The sequence below is a fragment of the Sciurus vulgaris genome (assembly GCF_902686455.1).
Source record: "Sciurus vulgaris genome assembly, chromosome: 6".
NCBI classification, from domain to species: Eukaryota; Metazoa; Chordata; class Mammalia; order Rodentia; family Sciuridae; genus Sciurus; species Sciurus vulgaris.
In genome coordinates this window covers 122577010-122589050 of record NC_136466.1, presented here as the reverse complement: position 1 = coordinate 122589050, position 12041 = coordinate 122577010, and the positions used below count along the sequence as shown (strand labels likewise).

At 45.6% G+C, this 12041-nt stretch overlaps 2 protein-coding genes across 3 annotated transcripts in view; one reads left to right on the top strand and one right to left on the bottom strand.

Moving 5' to 3' along the window:
* Positions 1–6095, bottom strand: part of ELOVL7 (ELOVL fatty acid elongase 7) — a 71313-nt gene extending 65218 nt beyond the window's left edge. Inside the window, exon 1 of one of the 2 annotated variants that reach the window (XM_079144044.1) lies at positions 5971–6095. The gene's annotated coding sequence lies outside the window, so the exon portion shown is untranslated. The remainder of the gene's footprint in view (positions 1–5970) is intronic. The other variant, XM_079144045.1, reaches the window with a different exon arrangement.
* Positions 6096–10036: 3941 nt separating this feature from the next.
* On the top strand, positions 10037–11512 carry LOC306664466 (mitochondrial glutathione transporter SLC25A39-like). The gene is given in 2 exon segments (XM_079145363.1): positions 10037–10232; positions 10234–11512. Coding segments are annotated over 2 exon segments (1077 nt in total). The 5' UTR covers positions 10037–10068; the 3' UTR covers positions 11147–11512.
* The last annotated feature ends 529 nt before the right edge of the window (positions 11513–12041 follow it).

Genomic DNA, 12041 nt, shown 5'->3' with positions numbered 1-12041 from the left:
TTGTACAATATTACAGTTCCAGCACCTCCTATTCACAGTCCTATATCAAACCACAGAGTTAATATCCAGACTGGGAAGAGCCTGAACCTCATAATTAGACCTGGACATAAATCCTGGCTGTGCGCTTTTCCCAGTATAGCCCAGCCACCCGTCCTGATTTCTTCACCTTTCTGTACCCAGGTGTGTGCTGAGGACTGTGGTGCCAACCTTGCTGACTTCAGACTATTCATGAGAGAATGCAGGTAAAGCACTTCACTGTAACTATGACTAGTGCCTTAAAAAGTGCCAAAAGTTTCCACTTTCTAATCATCAATAAGAAATCTAAAATTTAAATGTAGTCTTGAGTATCCTATACACATAAAGAGCATGCATGTAATTTATTTTCTATTCCAAAATTCACATGCATAAGCAAAATGTCTAAATAAACAATGAAGGTAGCTGTCCTTTCCAGATCAGATACAGAAATAAGACAGTCTGTACTGAAAGAGGTTTCACAAAGATGAAGTGGCAAACACCAGACATTAAAAATAAATACCATAAATGGTCCCTTCCCTTATAGGTCTCCAGTGGCTCCCCAGAGACTTAAAGATAAAATCTAAAATCTCTATTAGGTCAAACGAGGTTCTCGGTAAACCTGGACCTGCATGCCTAGGCAACCTCATCTCACACCTTCCTCTGTAGTCATGTTAAAGTATTTCTGATTCTCTGATCATGACTGTATTCTCTGCCTGGATTTGATTTCCGGTGCCTCACCTCATTTCTGATACCCAACTCCCTACTCTTCCTCCTTGAAGCTCAGGGGAGCCACCCTGTCTGCCTGCTTCTGCTCTGTGTATACCACAGCACAGTCTATTACCCTGTCCTGTAATTGTTTGCCTCCCTCAAATTCACACAGACTTGCCAACCTCTCTGCTTGACACAAAGTTGATGCTCAAATGTTTGAGGAGTGTGCAACTTCTGCATCTCTTTGATTTTGTCTAGGTTTAGCTCTATACCTTGTGTTACCATTGATAAGAAACTGTTGTACTGGGTGTCTATGGCCTAAGTGGCAGCTTCTCCAAAATGACTGATTAGTCTTAAGCTGGAAAGCTTGTAAGTTATATAAGAACTTATTTCATTTGAATAATAGTTAAGAAATATGTAAGATGCTATGTCTACTTCTATCATTTACAGAAATGATAATTTTACTTGCCAATGTAAAAATATGTGCTTTAAATATATCTAAGTCAATTATGGAGAATAATAGAAAATTTTGTGTTTTTTTAAGAAGGCCAGTCTTATAAATTGCCCAATTTACATGAGTTTTCAACTTTTCCACAAATTTTTTTTTTTATCTTTTCAGCTAGTGATTTTTTTTTGTTTTTTTTTTTTTTTATTTTTTATTTTTTTTAATTGTAAACAAATGGGATACATGTTGTTTCTCTGTTTGTACATGGCATAAAGGCATACCATTTGTGTAATCATAAATTTACATAATGTTGTTTGATTCATTCTGTTATTTTTTTCCCTTCCCCCCACCCCTCCCACCCCTCTTTACCCTCTATACAGTACTTCCTTCCTCCATACTTGCCCCCCTCCCTAACCCTAACTCTAACCCTAACACTAACCCTTCCCTCCCCCCCATTATGTGTCATCCTCCACTTATTAGCGATATCATTCGTCCTTTGGCTTTTTGAGATTGGCTTATCTCACTTAGCATGATATTCTCCAATTTCATCCATTTGCCTGCAAATGCCATAATTTTATCATTCTTTATGGCTGAGTAATATTCCATTGTATATATATACCACAGTTTCTTTATCCACTCATCAATTGAAGGGCATCTAGGTTGGTTCCACAGTCTGGCTATTGTGAATTGAGCAGCTATGAACATTGATGTGGCTGTATCTCTGTAGTATGCTGATTTTAAGTCCTTTGGGTACAGGCCAAGGAGTGGGATAGCTGGGTCAAATGGAGGGTCCATTCCAAGTTTTCTAAGGAATCTCCACACTGCTTTCCAGAGTGGCTGCACTAATTTGCAGCCCCACCAGCAATGTATGAGTGTACCTTTCTCCCCACATCCTCGCCAACACCTGTTGTTGCTTGTATTCTTGAAAATCGCCATTCTAATTGGGGTGAGATGGTTCCACAAATTTTGAATGGTCAAAAATGAATGAATCACAGAAACACATATATTTCTCTCTAAAAATGTGCTTATTATTATCACATTTTTCCACACTATATGATATGTGTCATTTAAAATCCAAGTAATTTCTCAGTTTGAAATGCTACCACATTTACAATGGTTCTAAAATTATTTGTCTGGTCAATCAAGCCCCAGGAAACTAGCCTAAAACTGATGTTTGCCCAAGAGGCTAACATGGAGAATAAACAAATAAACAACTAAATCAGGAATAGTTCTACCAGAAATTATTTGAGGACAGGGACTTTCTTTAATGCATATTCCATTGTGTTCTACAAGCTATCATATTATAGCTTGAATTGTATCCCCATAGAAAGTATGATGAAATCCTAACCCCCAGTACCTCAGAATGTGACATTATTTTGGAAATTGGGTCTTTGCGAATGCAATCAGTTAAGATGAGGTCGTACTGGAATTGGGTGAACCTGGTGTCATTACAAGAAGATGGCTATATGAAAACACAGAGAGCCACGTAAACACAGAGGCAGGGATTAATGGCCTCTAAAGCCAAGGACTGCTGCTGTACCAGAAGCTTGAAGGAAGGCATGGTACAGATTCTCCCTCAGAGCTCTTGGAAGGAATAAACAATGAGAACATTCTGAATTTAGCTTTATAGCCTTCATAACTGCAAGACAATAAATTTCTATTGTTTCAAGCACCTCATTTTGTGGTTCTTTGTTACAGCAGCCCTAGGAAACTAATACACAAAAAAGTACTGCTCATGTTGAACCAAATTATTTCCTAGAGAGAATAGGTAGGTGCAAAGCATCCAACCTATTTTTTTGTAATTACTTTCAGAAATCTGACAATGTACATTAAGAACCATAAAATATACCCCACTGTTGACAAAGCAATTCCACTTATGGAACACTACTTTAAAGAAGCAACCCCCAATTAATAAAATGATATATCTGCAAAGATAAGACTTACTATAATTTAGGTTGTTTATATTTTCTTGCTAATCTATCTGTCCAACAATAGAGTATTGGTTAAGTAAAGCACGGTATAATTACTAGAATATAATGCAATAATAAGAGTGTTGAAAATTATGTAAGATGAAGATGAAAAATGTTGTGTATGTGACACATGAAAACACGAACATTAAAATCGTATATGGAATATAATGCAGAAAAACATTCACAGGAAAAAGAGAGACAGACAAAGGCAAAAAGGCGTAATATTCATGATGGTAGAATTATGCTCAGTGGGTTGAAACTCTCTTCTTTTCTCTCTAGTCTCACCATTTTGGCACCATCATCTATTCTTTTTACTCCCCACCTCAAACTTCCCCACACATAGCCAATTCTTTCTTGGCAATGCTTCTTGAGCTTAGTTCAGGCTTACATCATCTTACACAGGTTTTGTAAAAAGATCCCTATCTGACCTGACTGCAGCTTCATCCAACTATAATATCTTCCTCCAGAACGGGACATTTTACTGCTACTATGTTAACCTGCTCTTTTTTTATGTACTTCTATGCTTGTGCTATATTTTTCAATAAAAAGTTTTTTATTAAAAAAAATACTGTGGTTTCACATTTAGTTTTGCATTTTTTTTTTTTTTTTTTTTTTTTAAGAAAAGCTTCCTGGTTCCCTGCTGATTTGGTCCTACTTCATGACACCTCTAAATATAGCATTTATTTAGGTAACTGGGTACCAGCTGTAGCAATGTTGGCCACACAGGTGTCTTTCCCCTTCATTTGCACTTTCTGAAATCTCCCCCATGTCTACCAATGCAAGCTCCTTATCATTCTATAAATCCAGACTTCATTTCTACCATCATCATCTCCACCTATGTTACCTTAATTCATAGTGTATCATATTCTACAAAGATTTATCAAGCAACTACAAGATGAAAGATCTGAAGATGTAATGTCCTTAATTGTTTATGACCTTCTTGTGAAAAGGGAACACCTACCAAAGAAACCGTATAACCATAGTAGAAACTGGTCTATAATAAGTGATAAATGGGTATTCGGAAGAGTAAGAGGGACTCTGGTGAGGACAGGATAGGGTGAGGAAGGGGGTTGAGACCGCTGAAAGATAGAAGCAACCACATAAAAGCTGAATAAAAGAGATTTCATGATTAGGAGGAGGTGACATGAGACAGGACTGCTCAGGTTTGCACCTTGGTGACTTGGATAATGGTGGGGCTCCTGACATAAATAATCCTCTAGAGAAGCTTTTGGGGAAAGCAAGGCTAGTCCAAATGGAATATTAGAATGCACACTAAAAGTTACTGCACTAAAATGAAAGATGACACACCAGAATCACTTGAATCTTGTGTGAAATAAGTAGAGGTGACAGAGAGTGAAGTTTCATGAAATAAGTATTTCAATAAAAGAGGGCTGGATTCAAGTGTCAGCAGAGAGAGCACAAAAATGAGTGAGCACAAGCCAGTGCAAAGGCATACAAGAAGGAAAAAAGCTGGAGTCACTACTACTATTATAGGTGTAGCCCCTTTGCGCCTCAATTTCCTCATTAATAAAAAGAGAAAAATTCACAGGGTAGTTGAAGATTTACAGCGTTAACGCACATACTTAGATCAGTGCCTGGCACACAAGCACTTGATAAATGTCTGCCGTGGAGTGGGGGTGGATTTTATTTAGTCCTCGGTGACCTTGGGGAGAACAATTTTCTGTAGGAGCAGAAGCTACAAATTAAGGTTATTAATAAGCGAGTGTGCGGTAAGGCGGAGGCACCCACAGTATCGATGACTCTTTTAGAACAGTTAAGCAATAAAGGGGAGGGGTGCGATAAGGGGTAACATGAAAGCGCAGGGTTAAGTGAAAATGCTTTCCAAGGGGCATTCTCACCAAAAAAACAGTGGCGAGGAACTCTGATCGCTAAAACTATTATTCCTTAGTTGGTGTAGGATCTATTGGCCCAACCATACAGGGAGCTGGACAGGGATAGAACCCCTATCTTTCCTGTTTCGAATTCCCCAGGGAGCTCCAAAGCGCTCTCTCCGCAGCCGGTGAGTCTGAATCAGTGATGACTGGTTAACAAGAGGGAAAGACCCACTTCCCAACCAACGACACCTCCGACGATGAAATGACGGGCTTTCCTCTTCCATCTCCGGAACGACCTGTTCCACAGCTCTGTACTCATCCTCCCTCCCCGGCCAGCAGCAGCCACCGGGACAGGATGCTGCTCCCGGAGCCAAAGAAACAGCGCCCCGTTCCAAGAGCAGCGCCCCGAGTTCATTCCGGTCGCGAGAACACAAAAGCACCCAAGAGGGGAAGGAAGCAGAAAGAAATGGAAACGGGGATTTGGGGGATGGCAGACGAGGCCAGATGCAAAGCCGGGAAAGTGACCTCGGCCTCCAAGGTCGAGAAGGTCCTTCTCTCTCGCAGTCCCACCGGCGAGCACCTCTGGCCCTCCCTCCCACACAGCAGGGCCACGCAGCGCAGGACCCACCGTCCCAGCTGCGCTCCGCGGAGCGCTCTCTGGCAGCGACCTTCCCTTTGGGATGCCGGACGACAGGGGTGTCCCCGGGAAGGCGCAGGTGAGCGCGGCAGCCCCGCGCTCTGGGGAAGGGCCTTTGGCCTCCGCACGCCCAGGCTGTGGAGAAAGAACTTCCGAAGAGCCTCCCCAAGCCCTAGGAGGGCCTGGCCGGGCGACCTGAGCGCCCCGCACCCGGTTCCCACTCTCGGCGCGCCGCGCCCAAGTTCCTCCATCGGCTGCTCCCAGCACCTTTCCCCGCGGCTCTTTCCCTTTCCCGAAGCTCTTCACCGCGCCCCAGAAAAGTTTGGCCCCAGCCCGCAGCTCTCGGAGCCCCGCACTCACCGCGCCGGCAGCGAGGGCGACGGCGGGCGGCGGCTCGAGCGCCGAGCTCCTCACAGCGGCCCCTGCTGCCCGGGCCGCCGACTAAGCTGTAAAAGGGAGGAGGCCGCCGGGTGTCACCTGCCCGCGCTCCCACCCCGCCGCGTCACTCGGCGCAGCGCCGCCCCTCGCCCGCCCTCCCGCCGCCGCCGCCACCGCCACCGCCGCCACCGCCACCGCCGCCACCGCCGCCACCGCCGCCAGGTGCCCGCGGAGGGGCGGGAGAGAGCCGCCGCAGGGGCGCGCGGCCCCAGACGCCCCTTGGTCCCCGTGCGTCCAGACGCACAGAGCCAGGCCCGACCCGGGACTCCAGACTCTGAGATATGAGTTGTGGTCTTTGTACTGATTCCATTTCTCTCTGAGCACCAATCACCGAGGGTCATCCCAAAGGCTGAACCTAAAATGGTGTGAAAACTGTCGTCATGCGTGACTCGTTTGGGGGAATGTGTTGTAGGAAACTCTGAAATGAAGAAAACCTGCCTGAAGGAGAGTCTGGAGGCAGAGGAAGAATAGGGAGTTCTTGCTGTTAAAAGGAAATTCAGAATGTTGGTTCGCATCTAAAATGGAAGCCAGACCAACAACCCCCCACCACCCAACTCAGAAAACAGGTCCGATTGGGCCAGTTTCGTCCTCTGCTTATTATCAAGAAACTGGTGAAATGCTGCAAATATTTGGGGGTAGAAAGGGGTATTAGAGCAATGAAGAGCAGATTGTTTATAGTAGCTTTTCCTTGGTTTGTAAAAGCCAACTACTGCCAGGAACAGTCTCACTCTTTTTCTCTTTATCTGCTGTTGGTGTGTGTATGTGAGCTCGATTGATCGATTGATTTTAGCCTACCTGGTCTTGAGTCTGGTTATGATCGTGTTAACAGTTGTTAGGATTTGGGATCATGGCATCATTGCCAGTGGCTGGGAAGGGCAAATAGAAGTCTCGACAAAGTGCTTGCTTAAAAGGCAAAAACAAGATCTAGAATTGACCTGTCACCCAGAACCACCCGACCCGCAAATAAACTGAGTCGCAGTCCTGACTCAAGCATCTCACTAAGATGGGCTGTGGGCTTGTCCTGTGAATTCTTGGCATGTAATCGGGATTTTAAAAACGTGTCAGGACAATTGGGAGGGTGGGTAGGGAGACCAACATTCAATGGGACAGAAACACATTTTCCTCATGAATAAAGTCTTTTTTAATGTTTTATGTAAAACCTCGAGGTAGCCAAAAACTATGAAAGCTCAAATTTACCAGAATCCTAAAGTCAAAGAAACTATATATATAAAAAAAAATTCTCCTTCCTTTTAGATACTTTTCTATCCTATTACAAACAGATCATTAAGTAGATTTGGGAAATCTTTTGGGAATTAGAGACAATTGTTTAATCATACTTGCCTGGGGTCTGTCACTACATCTATCTATATGAAACTTCCAAGATGCAGACGGTCCAATAGATTCATTCAGCAAATATTTGAGTACTGATGATTCAACAAACAACAAAATAAACAAAAAACATTCCCTATTCTCAGGGACTGGACATTTATTCTAGTTAGGAATGACAATGACATTAATGAAAAACCAAGTAAAATAATGTAGTGTTCAGGTGCAATAAGTGCTATAAATAAAAATAAAGAAGGGGAGGTTTTAGGGACTTTGGGAGGTGATGAGTTGCATTATTAAAGTGGTTAGGAAAGGCCTCAAAAAAGGAAGTATTTGAGTCAAGATTTTGAAAAGATGGGCAAGCATGTGTATCAATCTAGGCAGCAGCATTCCAGTCAGTGGGACCAGCAATCAATTGAAATGAGCATGCCTGGGATGTTCAAGTTCACAGAATAGCAAGGAGGCCAGTGGCTGAATTGTAGTGAGTGAGGGTAATAAAAATAAAAAAGGTTGAAGAAGTAAGGAATCAGCTTGAGCTGAAAATTAACACCATCAGACTGACATTTCAAAAGGAATGTCCTGGCAACATTTTTGAGAAGGGAGAATGGAGGAGCAGAAGCAAGGATATTAGGAGGCTCTTGAGCATTCCAGATAAGAGATAAAGATTGCTTGAACTAGGATCAGATTTTTAAAATATAATCTTTTTTTTTTTTTTTTGGAGTGCTGGTGATCAAACCCAGGGCCTTGTGCTTACAAGGCAAGCACTCTACCAACTGAGCTATCTCCCCAGCCCCCTAAAATATATTCTGAAGGTAGACTCAACACAATTTTCAAGGGATCTGATGGGATGGGATATGGGGAATCAAGAATGACTCCAGGGCATTTGCCTAAAGCAAATGGAAGGAGCAATTTGGCATTTACTAAGAGAGAAAAAATGTTGAGAGAGGAGTAGATTTTTTTTTTTTTTTTTTTTTGGGTGGGGGAGCACTGTTCTAATTTGAGATGCCTGTTAGATATTCAAGTAGGCATGTTAGGTAGGCAGTTGGTTATATCAGTCTGGAATTCAAGAGAGAGGCCTAGGCTGGCAATAGAAATTTGGGAGTTGTCAGTTACCAGATAATATTTAAAGACATGAGAATGACTAAGAGCAACAAGACAGAAAAAAGCTGGGTGTGGTGGCATACCCCCATAATCCTAGCAGCTCAGGAGGCTGAGGCAGGAGGATCAGAAGTTCAAAGCCAGCCTAAGCAACTTAGTGAGGCTCTCGGCAACTCAGTGAGACCCTGTCTTGAAATAAAATATAAAAAAGGGCTGGGGATGTGGCTCAGTGGTTAAGCACCCCTGGGTTCAATCCCTTATACAAAAAAAAAAAAAAAAAAAAAAAAATGAGTGAGAGAAGAAGTTTGAAAGTTGGGTCTTAGGGGGTACCCCAGTAGTAAATGGTCAGGGTAATGAAGAGAAACAATTAGTGAAACTGGAGGACAATCAGGAGAGTGATCTTGTCCCAGAAGGCAGGTACCGAGGCAGGTATTGCTGCAATAATGCTACATAACATGTAATTCCAGAGCTCAGTCCCTTATAGCCATGTATTTGTTCTCATTCCCACAGGTCTGTGGATTTGTTCAGGGTTTGTTCAGTTGTTCTAGGCTGTACTCAGAATGGCTCAGCCTTAGGTTATAGGTTGAGTTTCAATCTATTCCATGTGTGCTCATTCTGGAGCCCAGAATGAAGAGGTAGCAACCAGTTTGGAGATCTAATAGTAAATAGATCACTGAAGTGCAAAAGCCAATCTAAAGCCCAGAGCATTTAAAAAATTTTGTTTGTTCTACTCAGTGATACATGACAGTAGAATGTCTTTGGACATATTATACACACATTGAATATAACTTCCTGTTTTTGTGGTTGTACATGATGTGGAGTTACACTGGTCAGGTATGCATGTATGAACAGCCCAGAGCATACTGAAGGCCTCTCTGTTCATATCATGTTGGCTTATTATTCCATTGGCTAGGATATGTGACCTAGCCACATCCAACATCAGTGGAGTAGGAAATGTATTCAGCCCATAGTGAAAGGGTGAAGAGAATGAATTCTCCAAATTGAATGATAATCTAGACTCTTATCAGGACAAGAAAACAAAGTGTTACAAGGCAGAAGAAGTAATCACTTATGTCAAAAGCAGAGGATTAGAAAGTGACCATTGATTTAACTATATGAAATTCATTGGTTGCCCTTGAGCACTTTTGGAGAAATGAAGTGAAAACCTGAATGGAATGAGTTTCAAGAGTAAATGGGGGTCCTCCTTGTGTGAGGCGGGCGAGCGCGCGCGCACCCTGCACCGGCCGCAGAGCCGCTATGGGCCCGCTGGGCCCCTGGCGCCGCGCCGCGCGAGCACCGGCTTAGAGCCAGGTCTCCGGCCTGGTCTGTCCGGCCGTGTGGGGGAGTGCCAGGCACCCCAGCCAGCAGTCGGGGAAAGACGGAAGGCCCTCTCTCGCCGACATCAGATGTGTTAACACGTTTCCCTTGATGCCCAGCCCCACCTTTCTTCGCCCAATAACTCGAGGGGCGCAGGTGCCCGCCCCGGGGCTGGGTGCTGGAGTCAGGGCCAGAGGGAGCGGCTCAGGAGTTTTGATCTTTGGGCCGCCAGGGCCAAACCCGGCGTCTGCACTTAAGTGCACAGATTGAAACAACAAGATGGCTGACCAGGACCTTGGGGGCATTAGCCCTCTCCAACAAATGATGGCCTCGGGGGCTGGGGCTGTGGTCACCTCCCTCTTCACAACACCCCTGGACGTGGTGAAGGTCCGCTTGCAGTCTCAGCGCCCCTCAGTAGCCAGTGAACTGATGCCTCCCTCCACTCTGGAGCTTCTCCTACACCAAATCGCCCGCCTCTCTCCAATCCACAGGGAAGTGCCTCCTGTACTGCAATGGTGTCCTGGAGCCTCTGTACCTATGCCCAAATGGTACCCGCTGTACCACTTGGTTTCGTGATCCTACCCGCTTCACTGGCACTCTGGATGCTTTTGTGAAGATTGTGAGGCATGAAGGCACCAGGACCCTGTGGAGCGGCCTCCCAGCCACCCTGGTGATGACTGTGCCAGCCACCGCCATCTACTTCACTGCCTATGACCAACTCAAGACCTTCCTCTGTGGGCATGCCTTGACTTCTGACCTCTATGCACCTATGGTTGCTGGTGCACTGGCTCGCTTGGGCACTGTGACAGTGATCAGCCCCCTAGAACTTGTGCGGACAAAGCTGCAGGCTCAGCATGTATCATACCGCGAGCTAGGCACCTGTGTCCGGGCTGCAGTGGCTCAGGGTGGCTGGCGCTCACTGTGGCTGGGCTGGGGCCCCACAGCTCTTCGAGATGTACCCTTCTCAGCTCTGTACTGGTTCAACTATGAGCTGGTGAAGAGATGGCTGAATGGGCCCAGACCAAAGGACCAGACATCTGTGGGCATTAGCTTCGCAGCTGGCGGCATCTCAGGGACGGTGGCTGCCATCTTGACTCTACCCTTTGATGTGGTGAAGACACAGCGCCAGGTTGCGCTGGGAGCTGTAGAGGCTGTGAGAGTGAAGCCCCCGCGGGTTGACTCCACCTGGCTGCTGCTTCGGAGAATACGAGCTGAATCAGGCACTAAGGGACTCTTTGCAGGCTTTCTCCCGAGGATCATCAAGGCTGCCCCCTCCTGTGCTATCATGATCAGCACTTATGAGTTTGGTAAAAGCTTCTTCCAGAGGCTCAACCAGGAAAAGCCTCTGGGCCATTAAATGGGGCCAGGAAATGGACTCTAGCTCTTCCGTGGATGGGGGGCAGGAGGAGACTGAGTCAAGTGCCTTTTCCTCAGCACTCAGGGGAGGGGCCTCGTTTCCCTTTTCTCCCAACCAAGAGCCCCAGGTAGGGCTGTCTCCTAACCTGGGCCACCCAGGCCTTCTTAGACCCAGCTTGCTTCCTGTTGCTCCCCCTTTCTAAGATCATCCCTTTCCCACCCCCAAGTTCAAGACCAAATCTGATAATTGCCTGCCTCTTGTGTTCCCTTTGTGTTTGCTGTAGCTGGGCCCCCAGGAGCCAAGAACCCCTGGGCTCAGCTTAGTCTCCCCGCCCTGTTCATGCTCTGTCTAAAAATTATGAACTTCTGTGTGGTGCTTATGACTGCTGCGGCCAGGCATGGGGGAGTGGCTGGGAGGGGTCCTGATGCTGGCTTTGGCTGCCCAGAGTGGCACCCATAAAGAAGCCCTTCCCAACTTAGGGAGGGTCAAGTTGAGAACACAGAATTTAGGAAGGTAACAAGTTGACATTGTAGTGAGGTCCCTTCAGGGTGGGCCCACTGTATTGGAAGAGAGAGCTATCAGGAGACATCTCCCAAGAGCACACTTAGGTGACAGGGGAAGAGGCGGGGTTTCTTACCTGCCAAGCTCTGGCTAATAGACAGGGTTGCAGCTTTGGGCTAAAGCTGAAATTCTTAGACCCCTGGCATGGAAACACCCTGCCAGGGCTGACCCGCATCCTGTTCCCAGAAGGTTCTGTCTCCTCTGCCTGTGTTGAGCAGGTATTAAAGAGGTGAGGTTGGGCCTGTAGCTTAGTGATGGAGCACTTGCCTATTGTGTGTGAGGCACTGGGTTCAGTCCTTAACACCACATAAAAAACAAACAAAATAAAGATATG